This window comes from Emydura macquarii, unplaced genomic scaffold (assembly GCF_026122565.2).
Source record: "Emydura macquarii macquarii isolate MOO-44397 ecotype Brisbane River unplaced genomic scaffold, CSIRO-AGI_Emac_v2 contig_2432, whole genome shotgun sequence".
NCBI classification, from domain to species: Eukaryota; Metazoa; Chordata; order Testudines; family Chelidae; genus Emydura; species Emydura macquarii.
This window is the reverse complement of record NW_027132569.1, coordinates 3,269,042-3,290,625: the sequence shown is the minus strand read 5'-3', so window position 1 is coordinate 3,290,625 and position 21,584 is coordinate 3,269,042. Positions and strand designations below refer to the sequence as shown.

At 39.9% G+C, this 21,584-nt stretch overlaps 1 protein-coding gene across 2 annotated transcripts in view; it reads left to right on the top strand.

Moving 5' to 3' along the window:
* Positions 1 to 21,584, top strand: part of AOAH (acyloxyacyl hydrolase) — a 99,269-nt gene that overhangs the window by 39,897 nt on the left and 37,788 nt on the right. For both annotated transcript variants that reach the window (XM_067562449.1, XM_067562448.1), the window contains 7 exons: positions 4,067 to 4,137; positions 5,915 to 5,975; positions 6,434 to 6,504; positions 8,497 to 8,545; positions 9,621 to 9,669; positions 10,855 to 10,949; positions 20,688 to 20,779. In XM_067562449.1, coding sequence (XP_067418550.1) covers positions 4,067 to 4,137; positions 5,915 to 5,975; positions 6,434 to 6,504; positions 8,497 to 8,545; positions 9,621 to 9,669; positions 10,855 to 10,949; positions 20,688 to 20,779 — 488 coding nt within the window. The remainder of the gene's footprint in view (positions 1 to 4,066; positions 4,138 to 5,914; positions 5,976 to 6,433; positions 6,505 to 8,496; positions 8,546 to 9,620; positions 9,670 to 10,854; positions 10,950 to 20,687; positions 20,780 to 21,584) is intronic.

The following is a 21,584-nucleotide window of genomic DNA, read 5'->3' as shown; positions in this document are numbered from 1 at the left end:
TTGTTTAAAACAATTACACAAGCTAGTTGGGTGTGTGTGTGTGTAAACCTCAGCTTTGTAAGTGGTATTGCACATTAGAGTACTCCTTTATTGTGTGATGTTTACCCAGATTCCAAGCCCGGAAAGGACCATTTGTGATAATCCAGTCTGACCTCCTGCATAATACAGGCTATAGGACTTCCCCAAAATAATTCTTTGAGCAGATTTTTTAGTAAAAACATCCAATCTTGATTCAAAAATTGTCAGTGAGAGAGAATTGACCATGACCCTTGGTAAATTGTTCCAATGGTTAATTATCCTCACTGTCAAAAATTTACACTTTATGTCCAGTCTGGATTTATCTAGCTTCAATTTCCAGATATTGAAGGAGATATTGAAGCATTGAAGGAGCCCATTATTAAATTTTGGTTCCTCCTATGGATACTTATAGTCTGTAATCAAGTCACCCCTTCACCTGCTTTTTGTTAAATAGATGAGCTCTTTGAGTCTATCACTTATAAGGCATGTTTTCTAATCCTTTAATCATTCTTGTGGTTATTCTGTGAACCCTCTCCAATTAGCAACATCCTTCTTGAACTGTGTGCACCAGAACTGGACATGGTATTCCAGCAGCAGTTGCACCAATGTCAAAAAGAGATTTAAAGTAACCTCCCTAATCCCACTCGAGATTCCCTTGTTTATGCATCCAGGGATCGCATGAGTTCTTATGGCCACAGCATCACATTGGAAGCTCATCTTCAACTGATTACCCACCACACCCCCCAAATCTTTCTCAGAGCTGTTACTTTCCAGGATATAGTCCAACATTCTGTAAATATAACCTACATTCTTTGTTCCAAGAGATGCACATTTACATTTAACCATATTAAAATGCATATTGCTTATGCCTTGTTTACCAAGCAATCCAAATCGCACTGAATCAGTGACCTGTCCTTTTCATTATTTACCACTCCCTCATTTTGTACCAACTGCAAACTTGATCACTGATGATTTTATGTTTTCTTCCAGGTCATTGATTAAAAATGTTAAATAGCATAAGGGCCCCACCAGAAGGACACCACTTGATGATGATTCCCCATTTACAATGACATTTTCAGATGTATCAGTTAACTAGTTTTTAATGCACTTAATATGTGCCAGGTTAATTTTATATTGTTCTAATTTTTAATCAAAATGTTGTACAGTACCAAGTCAAATGACGTATAGATGTCTAAGTAAATTATGTCAATACTATTAACTTTATCAACCAAATACATGATCTCATCAAAAAAAGATATCAAGTTAGTTTGATGGGATCTATTTCACATAAACCCAAGGTGATTTGCATTAATTACATTACCATCCTTTAGTTCTTTATTAATCAAGTATCAGCTGCTCCCATTATCTTGCCTGGGATTGATGTCAGGCTTGACAGGTCTCTCATTACCCAGGTCATCTTGTATAGCCTGCTTAAAAATGGACATATTCGCTGTCTTCCAATGTTCTGGAACTTCCCAGTCCCACAAGACTTATTGAAAAACACTGTCAGCAGTCCAGTGAGCTCCTCAGCCAGCTCTTCTAAAACTCTTGCATGCAAGTTATCTGGACTTGCAGATTTAAAAATGTCTAACTTCAGCAACTTCTGTTGAACATCTCTCAGAGGTACTAATGGGATGGAAAAAGTGCGCTCACCATATGATGAGACTAGATCTGTTTTTTCTCCAAATACAAAACAGACATATTGTATGAACACTTCTGCTTTTTCTGCATTATTATTGATAATTCTACCATTTCGATCTAGTAATGGACCAATACCGTTCTAAGGATTCTTTTTGTTTCTCATATATTTAAAAAACTTCTTTTTACTGTCCGTTATCTCTGCTGGCCCAAGATTTCTCCTTGTGTCCCTTATCAATTTTCTATAATTCCTGATTTATATTCATTACCATCAACTGCCCCTTTCTTCTATATGTTATATTTTTATTTTTAATAGCTGCTTTCTCTTCCCCTCTGTACCAGATTGTTTTTTTAACCAGCAGACTTCTTCCTTAAATGTGGGAGTGTGGCTTTTGAGGCATCTAGTAAGATGTTCTTAAATAATTCCCAATTATCCAGTTACCTTACTCCTACCTGATTTGGCTCATAATTGTTTTCAGGTTTGTGAAATTAGTCCTATTAAAGTATCAAGTATATATATCACTGCTCTGGACTTTGTTCTGCTTGCACATTATAAATGTAACCAAGTCATGATAACTGGTACCTATGCTACCATTAAATTTTAGTTCTGTGATCAGTTCCTCTTTATCTGTTAGGATAAGATCTAATAAAGAAGTCCCCTGTGTTGGTGGCAACACTTTTTGAGTTAGGGAATTGTCATCTATAATGTTTAGAAATTCCAAGGATGTTTTAGTTGTGGCAGCATATATCATTCAAATTGAAGTCCCCCATGATCTCACAGCTTTTTTTCCTACACACTATAGATAGCTGCGGAAGGAGGCAGTCATCCTGTTCTCTAATGTGATTTGATGGTGTGTAGCAGACATCAACTAATCCCCAATCTTGTGTTTTATCTGTTAGGACATTGATCTGTAAGCATTCAAGACCATTTTCTTCCAAGTTGTCAGTGACTAGGAAACAAGTAATACCATTTTTCACATAGAGTGTCACTCTTCCTCCCTTTTTGCATGCTCAGTCCTTCTTAAATAGGTTAAAACCATTGATTTCAATATTTCAATAGTGTGAATCATCCCACCAGGTTTCAATAATACCAACTAGATGGAATTTATGCTCATAAATAAGCAATTCCAGTTTCTCTTGTTTGTAACCCAGGCTCCTAGCACTGTGTATAGGCAATTCAAGAATTTCCTGAACATCAGATGCTGAAGGTAGCTGGCCACTCACTGTGCACCCAAGACATGTGGATACCTTCCGATCGTGTTACTGCCTTGGAAAATCTGTTCCCTTCCACCCAAATCCCTTCCACCATGGCCATGTTCAGTCCTGAACACAGCAGAACTGGTGCATTGCTACAGTATTGGGAGCCAGGATTAATGGAGCACACACAGGAGGGCTGCATCCTCTTGCATGCTGCAGAGCACAGAACCATGAGGACTACATTAGAGAGTGGGGTGGTGGTAAAGTAGGGTGAGGCTGGTGGACCTGTGACTGCCATGCTGACCAATATTGTTTCCTTGCACTCTCCTATCTGTCTGTCTGTCCAGCTGTTGTCTCTTGTTTTATACTTAGATTGTAAGCTCTTTGGGGCAGGGACCATCTTTGTCTCCTGTGTTTGTACAGTGCCTAGCACAATTGGGTCCTAAGCCATGACTAGGCACTACGGTATTGAAAATAATAGTAATAATCCTCCCTGGCCTGAGGAAAAGCCATTCATGTTTATACCCTACAATCCTCCTCAGCACACTGCCCAATTACTCACAAAATAATTTAGCCCTTAATATTTATAGTCCATTTGAATGTATGGTAGGTCACACTAGCAACATGTACATTAAATTAATGCCCTATTTACATTATGTGAGCATTTCTTTAACGTAAGCATGTACCAGTTAGTGCTACTTAGTTCTGGGATATTTGGATTACTCTGTATCCTCCACATTTGCTTTGTCACTAGTTAAGGTCATGTACTGTAAAAGGGGGTTTACCTTGGAATATGTTTTTCTACAGGTGATAAATACAGCCATGCCCTGGGTTTTCTATGTAAAAATCCCATTCAAACCAATAGGCACACTATGTACACATCCAGCCCTTAAATTATCCTCCTTTTGAGCCTGATCCTGCATCCCTTGCTCGCCCAAAACTGTCCTTGAGCATTCAGGAGCAAGATTTACGTTCAATGAACACTTCCACAATTCCCAGTAAGTATTATTGTCACTTGTATTATTGCTCTCATGCTAGATGCAGATGTTTTATAAAACATTGACAAAGACAACTTTATTAAAGTGAAGAATCCTGGTAAATGACTGTTTTTCCTAGGAAATTGTTCAACCCCTTTAATTCTGCGATATCCATTACACAAGCAGGTGGAAAGTACATGACCTATATGAACTAATGCACTGTTTTCTTTTCCTAGAAAAACATAGATGGTTTTTCAAGTATATGTTCACTCCCCCCTCTGGTCAAGCTGTGTGAGAAGATTGCATAGTATGTATGATATTTCCAGTCCTTAATCACAGACATCATAATATTTGGGGCACTTGTTCCTTTTAATAAAAAAAAAAAAAACAACCAAAAAAACCCTTCAGATTAAAAAGGGCTTTGTTCTGCTCCTGTAGATAACAACATTGTTTTCCATCAGAAACATTCTTTAGAAAGTACAACTGTTAAGATGCATATTGCTCCTGGAAGAAGATGCTGGAAATTAATTTGAATATTTTTAATATTGAAAACAAAAGCATAATTACAGTGGTGGCAGGGGGACATGCAGACCCTGTCCCAAACTGGGGATATCCCAGCATCTTCCCACCCAGAGATTCCATGTCTGCAAGCCACGTTATCATCTAGTGCCACTTTCCCCCTCAGATTTCCTGTTTCCAAGAAGCTTGTCCATGTTGGTCACTCACCCAGTTATTGTGCTTCTTGTCCACTGGAGAGATGTGTGCTCTCCTTTGATCACAGCACAAAGCATCTGTATAACTGTAGAAGGCACCTGGATGCAAGTAGAGTAAAATGTCTCTTGCAGAATATAAGAGAATTGGCCAAATTGTTGAGAAACACAAGATAAGCAATGGAGAGGAAAAATGCTCAATTACACATATATTAAAGCCAAAGTCCTAGGACTGGGCACCAAATGGACTACTGTTTCCAGAGCACATCAGCTGGAGTAGAGAATTGATGGGTTGGAGAAGGAGCCCTGGAAGCATATGTAGTAAGGGATGGAAAACATGAAGCATTTTTAGACTGGCTCTACTCCCCAGCCCAATTTGTTCAGCAAAATTCCACTCTTGTGAGTGAACCTCAAATATCAATAGTAGGACTTGGAGCGATCTGTGTAGAAAATTTCTAGAGTGTTAGTAAAATCCATTAATTCAAGGCCAGAAGTATTCTGAGCAGGAAGAATAAAAGATTTAGCTCAGATAGTGGTAGTGGGACCCAAAATGTACACACACACTGTAAAATATATGCCAGATCAACGAGGTTCAATTACCCCTCCTCCCTCCATACTTGGCAGAATGTTTTCCTCTTTGAACTTGTTCTGGATCTGTGCCAATTCCTTTCAACTGACATTAGTCACAAAAACTGAACTAGCCTAAAGCAGGCAGTCCTTTCAAAGTACTGAGTGCACAGAGAACCAGGGCAACAAGAAGTACAAATAGAAATGTGCATAACCTATCTCCTTTGGTTCGTCAGTTCCTGATGCTAATGCGATTTGAAATCACCTCGCCTAGGAGCAGCAGTTTAGTTTTTTGACCCTGATTCAACAGCTCTCATGTGTCCAAGAGGTTGGAAACTCTTTGAAGGTCATATGCTTAGCCTCCCAAGGAGAGGATTCTTAGCATGTCATTCCAAGAACACCACCTGCTAAGCAATACATGAGAGTTCTTGTTTCACCACTGAAGACAGATGCTGATCTGTTTTCCCTAGCCAAGGACAGATGCCATAATGTGTGGAAGCACAACAGGATCCATGGGGTCCAGTATGCTGTCACTTTACATCATTCAGAAATTATTAGGCTAATTTTACCACAGATTTGATTTGCTAGCTCATTTTTAGGAATTCCAGATTATGTTGTTATGCAGGTGTAACTCCATTGAACTGAGAGCAGAGTGGCTGAAATGTGGAATCGATACACTGAAATGCAGATACTTGTGCTTGAACATGGAGTGAGAAATTAATACCATAGTAGCAAAAAGCTTGCTTATTTTGTTCTCTTTACTGTATTTTTGTTTCTGAAACAAAGCATTGTGGGGTTTTTTTACAGCACCATACAAAATAAATTACCTTATGAAGACTTTGATGGAGATAAATTTAGTGCTTTCCCAGTAAGTAAAGCTTCTCTTTTGATGACATAATCCCCTATTGACAAGAATCTCTTTGAAGTTTCTTCTAGCTTCCACAAAACCTTTTTCTTTCACGGGGGGAGCATAGGAGTCGAGTGAGAGCAGTTTTTATAATAGAAGGTAATCATTCATTTAAGCCATTGTCGGAGATAGCTGCATTGTCTGCAGCAGCAAACTGCTCTGCCACTGAGTAGTATATTTAATGAATTACTAGAAGGCTGAAGCAAAGCCATCTTTAAAAAATTTAAATTGGCAACTTTTCTTATTTCTGCATCAAAATTAGTGCAGCCTCGTTTATTAAAGCTTAGGGTAGGGAATTTGGAATAAAAGCCATTTACCAGGCTTTATTCCCGCGCCTTGAGTTAGATTTTCATTTTAGACCATTGACATTTAAAAAAGAATAAAAGGAACATCCTATTTATGCTTCTCTTGGCTTTTAGACCTTGAGGGGATATCACTGGAGAGGCAGAGACTGCAACGAAGGAAAATCAACAGTGTACCCTGGTAGACGGTAATTCTGTTAAGTATTTTTAGATAGTCGTATTAAAAAGAAACCTTTTCCAATTTTTTGGTCAAATCCTGAAAGCATATGCATTATTTATTATGTATTAATTTGTATTCGATAGAGTCTAGATGACCCAATCAAGATGGGACCCAGAGGGGCTAGATGCTATACAAACACACAGAGCTTACAGTCTCAATAGACAAGACAGACACAGGATGAGAGAGGAGGACAAAGAGTAGCACAGAGAGGTGAAGTGATCTTACTCAGTGTCACATGCCAAGTCAGTGGCAGAGCCAGGAATATATCCCAGGTTCTTGAGTCCTAATCCAGTAGACTACACTGTTTTTCTCATCGCGTCCTCATTGACTTCATTGGTGGTAGCAGGTGTGCTGCACCTTTGCACGTTAGGCGCTTTTGGCCCTTTTTGATCTTCAAAGCTAGCTCCTATTTACTCGGTATTCACGAGAAGCTGAATCCTGGTACAGTAAGTCTTACAGAAGAGCAACTGGAACCACCCAGAGTAGGGCATATTAATACCTTGAAGCAAGGAGGAAACACACACACATACACTACGCAACATTCTGCTCTCAGGTGCCCATGCCAGAATGTGCAAGAATGTCTAAAGGCAGAAATAGACCGTTAGGAGACGAGAAATGGCGAGGAAAGGAAAGGAGAACGGTCCAAGTATGAATATCATGTGTATTTGGGATCAAATATAGCCCTCTGTCCACTAGTGCAGCTTCTATTGATGTGGGTGGAAATTCCACGTATAGATCACTGACTAGATACAGGGCGAGATTCCGATGCATTAACTTTGGTGTAAATTTAGTGTAAATGATATTTTCCCCTCTATTAGGTAAATAACTCCCAATAGCATCGGTGGGACTTAAGTGCACATCCTGAGTGGAGAACAGATTCAGTTATAACTATGTGTCTGTGACAAAGGCCCTCCCTGCCCCTTACTTTACCCCATACTACAAAATCATTTCAAAAAGGTTTCTGCTCACATGATGGCACCAGCAAATGTCAACAGGACATAGTTCAGAACTGTTTTTAAAACCTGTCCCCTTGATTAAACAGTAGCCAAGTCCTGAATGGTTTAAAAATACAGGCTTAGCAGAATTATGTTCCACTCCCATTGGGCAGCACAACTGTGTTAGCAGAACCACGGTTAACACAGGAGAAACTTTAGATAGGGCCAAAATGCAAAGTGAGCATGAGACAGTTGTACTTAGATGATGGTCCTGATCCAAAGCTCGCTGAAATCAATGGGAGTTTTTTCAGGGCGTTGGAGCAGGCCGTCAATGAATTTTAATGAGATTTGAAATAGTGGTGAACGAGGGGGAAAAAGCATAGGTCCAGTTAACTTCAGTGGTAGTGGAGGGTGCTTGTGGTGTGTCTACACTAGAGCTGGAGTGGTAATTTTCAGCTCAGATAGACATATCTGTGATATCTCTGATCAAGCTAGTCACACTAACAATAGCCATGTAGCCATGGCTGCATGGCCATCAGCAAAGGCTAACCAAACCAAGTATGTATCTAGAGTTTCAGATGGGATTGTACTTGGGGCAGCTAGCTCATCTTGATGCCCATGCAGCTGGAGCTATGCGGCTATTTTTACCGTGCTACTGTGGGTGTGTCTCCCCACACTGGAAATGATTTTCCAGCTCCATGATAGACATACCCTTGGTTAGAGTCACTCAGCACCTTGCAGAATCGGGCTCTAAATCACTGATGTGTTTTGGAGGGAATTTCACTTCTCTTAAATTCTGAAAAGAAAAATATATGTGCAACTTGAAATTTCTAACTATTTACTAAAAATGATTAAACTTGTTCCCCTGGCCGTTTGATGACCTCCAAGGAGCATATGGTCTGACATTATGCTCTTACAGCAAGTGAACCAAGGAGACTGGTTCCTCTGAACAACATAAAGCATTTTCAGTTAACTCTGTTTTATTATTTTTTAATGCCATATCTCTTTTTGAAACTCTGTCTTAGCCCAGAAAACTGGGATGTGGAAAGGGATTCTAACTGTAATGGTATATGGGTAAGTAAATGATGTTAAATCTTGAAATTTCTTCCTGATTCCCCTTCCCTTCTCTTTTCCCTCCCTTCCACCCAGCCTCCATTTTAGAATTAGTCTACAAGTGTTTAGACCAGTGGTTCTCAGCCTATTTACCATTGTGGGCCACATATGCACCTCTCTATGTATTATATGGGCCACATCCACACAATATATATACTACCTGTATGGCTCCGAGGACGTCACATGCAGCTGTGTGCTGATCGGGCCACAAGCGGCCCACAGGCCATGGGTTGAAAGAACCACTGGTTTAGACTATTTTCATTTACATACCAGATTGGGTTATCACAAGAAACACCACTGAAGTCAGTAGGTCTACTTGTGGAATATGCTACCACTCCTTATAAATAAAGGATATCACTGTGTGTGGCTGGGTGGGTTGAACCACACATCCAGAACTTTCTGAAACATGACCCTTAGGCAGTAAACCTCAACAGACTTCAGGTTTGTAACAACGCAACCCAATGATGCAAGTGTTTCCTGGTCTGGTGTTTTGTTTTGAAGTGTTGTGGGGGTGTTTGTTTTGCAAAGTTTCAGGCACCTTATGAAGGTCTTTGAGTGCAAAGTCCAAAAGAGAATTCATGGAAGTTATAACAGTGCTTCCACAGGCATAGCCGGAGACCACTGGGAAATTAAATTATCTACTCGTAAATATGGCAAAAATGATCACTTTTATGAGTGGAGCATTTGAAAAAGACATCAAATCCAAGGTTAATCTAAATAACATGACGTTTGAGATCTCTCAAACATAATGCTGTTTAGCTTCTTTACATTGGATTTAGCACCAGATCCAGTGACATAGCAAGAACTTCAAACTTCTTTGTGATCTCTATTTTTAAAAAAAGGGAATTCCCAGACAAAACACTTAGTTACAAGAGAATTAAAGTTATAAATAAACTTCCACTGAATTAAATTAACATTATAATGATGTGATAGTTCTTAAAAGCAAATAATCCAAATGGAAGTCTTACTATTTGATTTGTGCTGTCACTTTGCAGGTATTAAATAGATTTTTCTCTTCCCATTTCTCCTCTATCAGGGTGTGGATCCAAAAGATGGAATTCCATATGAGAAAAAATTCTGTAAAGGTAAAACATTAAATTGAATACATGGCTAATAACAATATTTAGGTTACATATGTTTTGTTACAAACTGTCATGGTCATTGTAAATCTGGAGAAAAGATGACAGATTTCACAGCTTCTTTGTAATGACAAAAATAGCAAATTCAGTCTTTGTTTTAATGTGAGGGGAAAGTTCAAAGGGCATATCCTGTTATAACATCAATATTTTTTTTAAAATTATTTTAAAAGTGTATTTAGGGCTGAAAGATACCAGTTGAGAGCGTTGAAAACTGATTTTTTTATTCATAGACCGGGTACAGCAAGGGCAGCAGCAGAAGAGAAGACTTCTCTTCATCCTGTCAATAAGCCTCAAGCTGAACTTGTAGGGACTCGCTTTAGGAGTGAGAGGACAGTTTAGTTCCTATGCACATCCAGTCCATCACTCTGCTGGAAATGTCAATAATGGTGCCTGTTGTGGTGGTGATATTTTTCCTGGTATGGCTATCTCTGCATAGGAAATGGACTGACACTAACAATTCAGGCTATTTAAACTAACTAGTGTGTGTGTGTGTGTGTGTGTGTGTGTATATATACTTAATGTTAATTAAAATTTAATATATATAAATTATTAATTAATATTAAGAAGCCATAATAAAAGCTTTCAATCACTGCCTACATTAACTCACATTAAATTAGTGACTTAAAGGTGAAAAAGCTCCTTTGCAAAGCTCTTTGTCATTTTAGACGGAAAGTACTGTTCAAGTGCTAAAGTAACATTAATTATTAAAAAGCCAGGTTGTTCCAATGACATTACCTTGAGAGCCCCTGACTCACAAATCTAGTCTTAATGAGTCATTACCAATTCCCTGAGTATTCTGATTTCCCTAATTGTTTGATTTTAAGTATTTTAATAAATATTCCATAGATAGTAAAAAAGAATGTTAGCTTCACAGCAGAGCCTGTATTAAAATAATAATTCCATTTTTGAATAAAATCTTACGGGAATCTTTCTGATTGTGATCCTAGGATCTGAAATGAACACATTTCAAACACAAATAGTGACCACAGCACTATTTCCATTTTACATGCTGAATCTGCCAGTGCCATGTCTTTTTATCTTAACCTTGTTGTTTTTTATACAGAGCTTCACATTACAGTGTGACAAAGTCTTAAGAGAATTTTAAACCTTTTAATGAAATGTACTTATCAGATGCAGAGTCCAAGGGGATCATTCTGTTAGGAGATTCAGCTGGAGCTCACTTTCACATCCCTCCTGAATGGATGACAGCAGCACAGATGTCTCTGGTAAGGAATTCTGTTCTGATCATTGAAGCAGTGCCAGTCTTGGATTGATATTTGCTTTCTCTCCTATTACACAGAGTGCCAAATGAGAACAGGTGCAAAATGCCCTTTGTTTTGGAAATCCATCACATTTTTAGAGGAAATCTCCATTGGAATGAATTCTGGAGAGTCTTAGGAAGGGGAAACATCCCAACCCATGCCAAAACACTGCCAAGGGGTTCTTTTTTTTTTTTAAGTGCCTAATTTATAAGATAAAGGGGTAAATTCTTTGCTGCCTTGATGCCTTTGACATGAGTGGAGTTAGGTCAGCAAAGAATTTGGCCCCAAAGCTCTGCTATTGCACTGGAGACAGAACCCAGGCGTTTGACTTCATAACTGCAAGCCTTGAACCAAAGGATAATGTTGTTTTGCTGTCAGTGGGTCCAGTTCTGTTATCCTTTCCTACATTAAGTACTACTTATATAAGCAGACTCCATGAAGTCAATTGGACTTCCATTAATATTGTTCGCTCTGAACAAGGGCTGCAGAATTTGGTGGGCTGATAGCTGGAGAATATGCTTTGGTTCAAGGCCTATATTTTTTAAGCCAAATGCCATGGGTTTTATCCCTCATGCCACACGTATGTAGTAGAGTGTGCGTGTGCATGTGTGTGTAAAACCAAGGATTAATTACACTAGTCTTAAAGGAAAGAGATTGTACAGGGTAGTCTATCAATACCATAATGATGGCTCTTCATTTGGATCATATCTCAGCATGGATCTTGTCTTGGCTTTCAAATGGAAAAAAGCCAAAATGTAAATTATGCTAAGGATGATTGCAATGCCATTCATGAAGGTGGAATAAAAAGGCAAGGGGAGTGAGTCACTTAAAAGAATGCCCCCTTGTTGGTGAAGGGGAATCCTCCAAGATGCTCCATTCCTCCTCTTTATTCCTCCCTGAATAGGCTTCTTCGTGTTGCACAGATTTGACCCTCTAGTTGCGAAGAGCTGTATATTATTCCCTCTGGAGTTTATCAGCACTGCACTTGGATCAGCCACAGAGGGATTGCTCAGAAGTGATCCAAGTTAGCCAAAGAGACTGAATTTCTCGGTCTCATGCTAAACTCACACTGGCCCCAAAAGGAGGAGAAACATGGAAAATTAGCCATTTTTAAAGAAAATATTCAGTACCAATAATGAGTGTTACTGGAGGCATGCAAATTTCAATCAGAATTGTATGCATTTTTCATCTTTCATTTGTAAAGATGAACTGATTTAAATATTCTAAATTATCAGTTGTTTTTCTTCATTAATAGTTTGGGAGATGATTATAGGAATGACACTGATGACAGAACTGATGCTGGAACATAATGAATTAGTGGTAATGATAATTGAGATGGTCTTGTCTAATAAATATGGTAATAATACTGGTGATGACAATAACAATATAATAATACAGTGATGTATTCGAGCTACAGTTTTAGACTGTCAGCATTTCTATTATAAATCACCAATGTTCACGTTAGAACTTTTCTATAAACAGTTTCTCTAACCTGAAACTTGGCATATAACCTTTCAGAATCAAAGCATATTTCCTGCATGAAATGCAACAAAAATTGGTTTACAGCATCTGTTTTAAGATGTGTCAGGGCTACCCAGTTTCATGTTAGCACAGGTTTAAACCTAGCATAGTTAAGATTAAATGTCTTCAGATTTAAAACACTGCTTGCTGGAGGATTGGCTTCAGGGGTGTAGGAAGGCTAGCTGAGCCCCAGAGGCACTAAAATTGTGGGGCTTCCTCAAAAATTCAGTCTCTCTTAGACGGACATTCCAGCCACTTCACTTCTGAAACAGACATTTCCTCTCTCTCCCCCTTCAGCCTAGAAGACGCAGTCCCTCTCAGGATCTTCCTCCTAGTCTGCCCAAGCTCTGAAAGACTCATTAACTTTCTTCCTCCTCAAGTAATGCAGTCCCATCCAGTCCGGCTCACGATGGACCAACTGGTCCTTGCTTTGTCCCCAGGCGAAGCGGGCCTGCTCTCCCCAGAATCCAACTGTTTAGCTTGTAACTTCCATTTTGTCCCTGTCAGTCTCCCGTCTCTGGTGCCACTGGTGTGCCCTTCCCCTGTGTTGTTCAGTCAGATGCCAGCCAGTCTACGCTCCCCCAGACAGCCTGGCACCCTAGTTCAGTAATGTGACTCAGTTGCCCAGGTGCAACAGTGCGTCTCCACAATTCCTTGTCTCTCAGCTCATTCGCTAGTCATGATTTGAGGGATCGAAGCAGGCAGCCAGCTGGCAGCAACCAGCTGTGAAGCACACCTCCTGCTGTTGCTGTCAGGCTCTATTCTGACTCATTCCTGCTTTCTGAGTTTGGCTGGGGATTGGACTTCTCTGAGTACTGGGCTTCAAACTCAATGATCCACACTTAAATCCTCCCCTGAATGGAGATTAATAATGGGATAGAGAAGCTTTCACTTCTAAATCAGTGGTTTGAATGTAGACCAGCTGGGTTGGGATTGAATGCTGCTACTGTCTGATAGCTGTTGAATGGCCAGGATGTGAAATGAACTGGTCTTCTCAGTGTAGCACCCAGTAGACAAAATCAGCAGAACCCCCACTGGCAGTCTCATTAGAGAGCTCAAGGACTGAATGGACATGGAGACTGAGCTACCCTTTTATTCCTAGAAGTGGTCGCTCCAGGTCAGGGTTAAGGCACATCAACAGGAAACTGCTGACAAGTACAAGACTTTGTCTTTGTCCAGCTGACATCTTTCACAAGCACTACGTTCACTTGCCATATTATCTTTTTAAAAGGAAGACTTATATGATCATTGGATGGTGGAATTTGAAAGAAATTTTTGTGTAAAAATACAAACCCGCAGACACAGGTTCTATCCCTGCACATGACCCCTGGTGTCTAAGGTCTTCAGCAGACAAAACATGGGAGCAACTCCATTAGCTGGAAGTGGGAGCCAGTCACTAGATGTAGAATCATAGAGTTGGAAGGGACCTCAGGAGGTCATCTAGTCCAACCCCTGCTCAAAGCAGGACTAACCTCAGCTAACTAATTCCAGCCAGGGCTTTGTCAAGCCACAGCTTAAAAACCTCTAAAGATGAAGATTCCACCACCTCCCTACGTAACCCATTCCAGTGCTTCACCACCCTCCTAGTGAAAAACTTTTTCCTATTGTCCAACCTAGGTCTCCCCCACTGCAACTTGAGACCGTTGCTCCTTGTTCTGTCATCTGCCACTACTGAGAACAGCCTAGCTCCATCCTCCCTGGAACCCCCTTTCAGGTAGTTAAAGGCTGCTGTCAAATCTCCCCTCATTCTTCTCTTTTGCAGACTAAACAAACCTAGTTCCCTCAGCTTCTCATCATAAGTCTTGTGCTCCAGCCCCCTAATCATTTTTGTTGCTCTCCACTGGACTCTTTCCAACTTGTCCACATCCTTTTTGTAGTGGGGGGCCTCACCAATGCTGAATAGAGAGGAATAATCACTTCCTGCGATCTGCTGGCAATGCTCCTACTAATGCAGTCCAATATGCTATTAGCCTTCTTGGCAACCAGGGCACACTGCTGACTCATATCCAGCTTCTTATCCACTGTAACCCCCAGGTCCGTTTCTGCAGAACTGCTGCCTAATTCATCGGTCCCCAGTCTGTAACTGTGCATGGGATTCTTCCGTCCAAAGTTCAGGACTCTGCACTTGTCCTTGTTGAACCTCATCAGATTTATTTTGGCCCAATCCTCCAGTTTGTTTAGGTCCTTCTGTATCCTATCCCTACCTTCCAGGGTATCTACCACTCCCCCTAGCTTAGTGTCATCTGCAAACTTGCTGAGGGTGCAATCTACCCCATCCTCTAGATCATTAATGAAGATGTTGAACAAAACCGGCCCCAGGACCGACCCCTGGGGCACTCCGCTTGTGACCGGCTGCCAGCTAGACATGGAGCCTTTGATCACTACTCGTTGAGCCCTATGCTCTAGCCAGTTCTCTATCCATTTTATAGTCCATTCATCCAACCCATACTTCTTTAACTTGCTGATGAGAATACTGTGAGATACCGTATCAAAAGCTTTGCTAAAGTCAAGGTATATCACGTCCACCGCTTTCCCCACATCCACAGAGCCAGTCACCTTTTCATAGAAAGCAATCAGGTTGGTCAGGGTGACGTGTGTGGTTGACATGACTTTGTTCCTGGCTTGGTGACGTGTGTGGTTGACATGTCCACACGATGCTGTCCCTTGTTCTCTGGCTTGTGTGTTCTTCTGTTAGTGCCAGTGTCTAGGCTCTCCAATCTTTGCCCTCATGTTGCAAAGGTATAATGGTTACATGAGGTTTAGGATAACAGAATCAGATTATTTTTGACTGTGGACTATGCAAACTCTCCCACCAACCTGGAAAAATAGGACAGTTAAATATTAATGCAGAGTTATATGGAGCATGGAATGCTAAATATAGTTAAACTTCTTTGCTCAAACAGTGGCAATAATTACATTTTCTTTGATTTGTAGTTCATCATGTTGTAAGCACATATTGACTCTCTTACTCACACCTAACTAGTCACATAGCTACTGTTAACTTATTAAACTACACTTTGCTTTGATTCCTTCACCCCTCCTTTGAATAGATACTTGGAAAAGTGAGTTACTGAACAGTTTTCCCTGACATTCATTGTCTCCCACCCCCTCTCAAATGACTCAAACATGGACGTTCAAAAAGGAAATGTTTTTCCTGGAGTATTAAATCTTGCGGGGAGTGGGAAATGAATATGCTGCCTTTTCAGAGTTATTTAAAGGGTGACGTTTACAGTCTATAGCAATTCCAGACACCCTTCAGTTCATCAGCACCACACCACAGGAGACTATTAACTGCTGTTTTAGTGCTAATTAGATTAGGCAAGAATTTTCCAAGAGAGTCATTGGGAGTTTAGTAAAGAGACTCTGAGGAATGTCTGTTGTGCCTTGTCATGCTGGCTGTCCCCGCTCTGCCATGCAGTGGAAGTCAGGATGATCTAGGAGAGGATTATAGAATAAATGATCAAATCTCCTTACTTAAGTCTCAGGTTATCATGTTGGATAATTTAATGATCATCAGCATAGATGAGACCCATACTTTCAAACCAGGGTGATTAAATTTAGGTACATAAATCTATATTTAGCCACTTACAGGAGAGGTTTGATTTTTTTTTCAGTGGCATTGAATATCCCTTAGTTCAATGCAAACTGCACTGCTGAAAAATCAGCCCATTTATTTAGATGTCTAAATATGGATTTTAGATACCTACAATTAGGCATCCACGTTTCAAAATTTTGGCCTAGTAAAATGAAAGTCAGGCCAGACACTTAAAGTCTCTGGCCCACATCATGCCCTTCCACAGGAAAGCGCCCAGGAGAACTGAGTGTAGGTGGGGAAAAATCTGCAGGGATTCCACACCATGTGGTAGGAAGGGACAGTGTTTGGAAAGCTGCAAGCAAATGTGAGTGTGATCTCCTCTCCTCCAGTTTTTAGGTAACCAAATGTCCACAGGTAAAACCTGTCTATCCTGAGACATTCATGGAGGAGTAAGGCTTCCACTATTCTCCCTTGGTCCGTTGACCTAAAACCCTCTCACCAGCCACTGATTCTTAATGCCTGTCCTGAGGGGATTTGAATATGAGGAGCAACAATATATAAGAACTAATGCTGAGAGTGTTACTGAGTAAGTCTTCATGTCTTTTGCAGCAGATGAGTGGCTCTGTCCCTTATTTGTCCAGACACACCGCCCTTAAATCACTAGCGCCTCAAACATACAGAGGTCACATGGAAGGTCTTTGACAGGGCCAGGAATGTTGATACAACTTAGGTTCAGCTTCACTCCCATCAGTGGTTCTTGGTTCTAGCAGGTTTTTGCTGTATTAATTCCCCCCATGAAAACATGCAGCACGGATGATCTGTCTCTTTGACCTTAAAATACAAAGTTTATAGCACAGAGACATAAGTCTTTATAGGGGTTTACCGAAGTGGAAAAGTATTGTAGATTTTTTTATGTGGAGGCCTTTTCTGAAAATCTCATGTTTAAAAAACACTATCATGTCTAGCAGAAGCTACTGCCCTGCTGCCTCTCTGGCCATCTGCTTTAGAATTGACTTCCAAAATGCAGCACTTTCCTATTATAATGTGTCTAGGATAGGAGATTAACTCTAAATCTCATTTGAAAGGTGATTCTTTTGAAGGTAAAGGCCCTCTACCACCCTGTTCTGAAAAACTGATGACACTTCTCCTAGGAAGTTGAATTTAAGATACGTGTTTCTGGACTCAGTAAGTTTTGATTTCATGCTGTAGCAAGAGAAAAAATAAATCCTTAATCTAGCTGTGATGCAATAAATATTTATTTACCCAAGAGCAGAGTGGTTCTGGTCTTTAAATTAAATAATTGGTTCACATTCATGTCTCATATCCCTCCATGCAAGAAATATTTTCCTTGCTTTTTAGACGCATGGCTCATGAAGAAAGCTTAGTCTGAAAACTGTACACTACAGGCTTGCTTCCTTACCATTGAAGTTAATAAGATTCTGGCCATTGACTTCAGTGGGAACCATCCATGCTCTAACTTCAGTCTCATCTCCAGCGAAGTTCATGCTATTTTCTATAAGCAAATGTTTTGGTCCTCAGGATACTGTTTTGTTGAGAAATTGGATTTTTTATTTTGCTAATTTTAAGCCTGCAATTTTGAAAATTAGAAATCTTAAACAGGTAAAGAAACAGGGTTTGCAGTTTTAATGACTACTTATTCATGCCCTTAGAAAAGAAATACAAACTGAGATTTGCAAAGCTGCCATGAGGACTTGGACACCTATTCCCATTAAAATTAAGCAAGAAATTCCCAGTAAATTGAATGGGAACTGTGAATTCCAGACCAAACTCCTTAGGTGGCTTTGGAAATCTCAGCCATCATGTTTAGTGTGGTAAATGGTTTTCGTAGGTTCAGATGCGCGTTAGGTACCCAACTCCTTTTTGTGTATTTGCAAAATATTCCCCTACAGCGAGTGATGGCAAAGTTCTTTGTTTCAGGCTCACTCGATTTCAGCATACCTTGGTAACTGTGTGCACAGTTACCCATTGTTTTGACTGCCCTACATAGTAGAACTATGACTCTTCAGGCTAGCACTTTTCCAAACCAGGCTAGGCCGTACCACCATTCTAGGCTAAGCCACTGCCAGAAAATGATTCCTAGACTAGAATACTACTTCATAACTAGGCTTAGTTGGAATAACATTTCAGGCTAAAACACAGTTTCATAACTAGGCTAGAACACCCTTCTAATCCTTTTGTGTTAAAGCCTGGTTACAAGGGTACAACATAATTTCCACACCAGGCTAGTCTTCTAGAATATGGTGTTTAAACCAGGCCATGCTTGAACACCATTCTAATGTAGAATTCAGCTAGGGCCACCTTCTGTACTGGGCACGTCTGAATGTTAGATTAAGATAGAATACATCTTTTTAGGTTAAAACATGCTTTCCAAACTACATGCCTGTAGATCTTGAGGGACAGATTTTTAAAGGTATTTAGGCACCTAAAATTACAGATAGGCCCTGGCACTTTTGAAAATCCTGCTAGGCACCTGTCTGCACCTTCTGGTGCTTAAATATCTTTAAAAGTCTGACCCTAAGTACTTTGCTGGATCAGGCTCTGTGCTAAACTAGAATTCAGCTTTAGGTTGGAAGATAGTTCTAGGCTAATACATGGTTTCCAAGTCAGTTTCAACATGACTAGATGCTGGCTATCCTATATTTAACCTACATTAGCCTGAAAACCAGTTTAAAATCATATTATAAAACATGTTGCCAGGTCCTAAAGAGAGATCTTTTATTTTAAAATACATTTCATCATCTTTTTGAAACCTTACATGTGTATTCTGTAATTGACAAGGGATCTTGAACATTATTTTATATTTACAGATTTCATTTTAAGCATTTCACTTCATCTCTAATAATAAACATATTTGGGCCAAATTTTCAAAAGTGACCAGCCAGATAATTCCCAGGCACTTGTGTATCTTCAATAAATGCCTGTCTGCACACACAAATATAGAATTTGAGGCAGACGGATTTGAAAATTGTCCCCAATGTTTGTTTTTGAGTGAGATGATGGGTTATTGAGCCAGAACCGTTTTCACCTTGGTAGATAAAGCATATCTACTGTAAGTAGGTCAAATACGATCTGATTTGCTGTAAACTGGCATCTGCTCTGCATTATGCTGCTTATAGCTTGACTTCAGGATTTATCTTTCCTTCCTCTTCCCAGTCCTTCCACGCCCACACCCATCCCCCTGACCCCCACCTCTTGGAGCCAAAACCTGAAGTCCATATACAGGTAAAACTGCCATCCACTTAAATGTTAATTTTGCTGGAATAAGGACTTTGTAAAGACTGCAGGATTTAGCTCTTCTATTGTTCATTGTTCGCCCCTGGAAAGAATTATCCTCATGCTGGCTGTGTATAGTTGTGAGGGTTTGAAAAAAACCACAATTGCTTTAAAAGAAAATGAAGTTAATAAATTAAAATGGAAAACACCAGTCTGTGGCTTTCCTTACTTTATGCTTTGACCTTCCTTTGTTTATTACTTTTTTTCATCAACCATTTTTCAGCATGAGCACAAAGGATTTATGTATTTGTCTTGGGAAGTGTAACTCGGATTGGTAAAAGCTGAAAATTTACTCTGTCTTCTCATCCTTGTGAGACAAGGTGATTTCTCTAGACCATTTTTCTTCCCTTTTGTGATTTTTTTTTTAACAGTTTCACGAATCAAGATGGAAAAGAATAGAGTGCACTATATTGAATGTACAATAGAGCTTTCATCGGCATAGTGTCTTTCACATAAACTGTATCCTAAAATGTATTACAGAGATAATAAGAGCAGAGGTTAGGAAAACATAAAGGCTGTATCTGTTTTCATGAAAGTTCTGTGCTAGCAACTCAGAATGTATGCCCTGCTCCTCATTCTCCTCCTATGCATGTGCCATCCCCTGACTCCTTTCCCCATCATTGAATTCTCCCTTGTAGCAGAGAGATCCCCAGTCATGTCTGTCTTACCATGGGGATGATTCCCTCTAAACTCTGTGAATAAAAAAATTAAAATAAAAAATGTTGCCTATGGTAAAACCTGGAGGATATTGACTGAGGCCCAGGAAACCCAGATTCACCTTGTGAAGTTTCTAAAACTTCCTGTGTTCCCACCCTACCCTTCCCACATATCTTAGGGAACAGTGAGAAAAGAAGGCTTCAGCCCTGAGGTACACGGGTCCCCTATGTAGTTATGCCGGGACTCCCATTACCCCCATAGCATGGGCCCTTAGGAACCATGCTGCCATTGGTTCCTGTGCCCACAGACATCCCCCTTTGGAAGGGTCCATGAGACTGGTGCAGAAGTTAATACTGCAAGCTGATATCAGCCACTCCAGTGGTGCTGTAAGTATAGTACTGTAGTTTGTGAAGCACTGTGTGGTCCTTCAGAATCAGAGGTGTATGTACAATGTATGCACATAAAATGTTTCTACTAGTCTGAAAGTGTTTATTGGTTCTACTGTTATTCCCCATGTTAGGGATAGGAAACATCTCACAAATAAGTAACATTTTTTTCAATGTAACCACTATATAAATGTAAGGTATTATTACTAATTAGCTGATGCTGCAAGTTCAGAATGGTATTTGATTCAATGAATGGGATTTTATCTGTGAAAGCAAAACCACCTTAATTGCTTTTAAATTTCCTTTCAGAAAACATTTTCTGATCTCCCAGTGGCGCTTACCAATGAGCTTGACTGGCCCCATTTCTCAGGGACCACTGGATTTCTGAACTCCACAATTGGGTAAGCTAATGGAAGGGCTAAGCCAAGTTTTAGCAAGCCTTGATGACCAAAAAAAAAAAGGTGGGGAGAGAAGAAATCAAGCAAAGATAATTGGAGAAAAATCCAATGGAAATTGAATGGAAAAATAAAAGTGCTGGTATGTTCTGCCTCTGCCCTTCCTAAAATCATGATTGTCTCAAAGATTATTCCTCACTCTCTGTCATCTCAAACTTTTGCACAAATGTGTGAGCTCCCAGACCAGCCTCACCTACTCCTTCAGCTTTGCTTGCACTCAGCACAGTCTCTAGAGATGGTCAAGAAATTTTATTTGAAAAAACAAATTGACGAAATTTTCCTTTTTTCAAAACCCAAATCTTTAACATAAAACCCTAACTCCCCTCCCTCACCCCAAAAAATTAACCCCCCATATTTAAAATTTAGATTTTCTGGATTTGTACTTTTTCCCCTTCCTGTTTCCTTTTTTTGTCAATGAATGAATAATGTCTGCATTTTTGGAGAGTTTTTCCACTTTTTCATTTATCTTTTTCTCTTTTTCCACTCTGTAACTTTTGCCAAGTGTTCGTCTTTGAAAAAGTTACAGTGAAAAAGGAAAACGAAACCCTGCCACTCTGTAACTTTTACAAAGTTGGAGACATTTGGAAAAATCAGAGTACTACAAGAGAAAATGGAAAAGTGGGGCTGGGGTGGAGGGAAGCCCGCAACATCATTTACTTTATTGCACTGAATGGCAAAAAGTTGAGGAATGGGGGCAAGAAGAGGAAGAAAGGAAGGAAAGTTCAAAAGTTTTAGAAAAAGCATTTAAAAA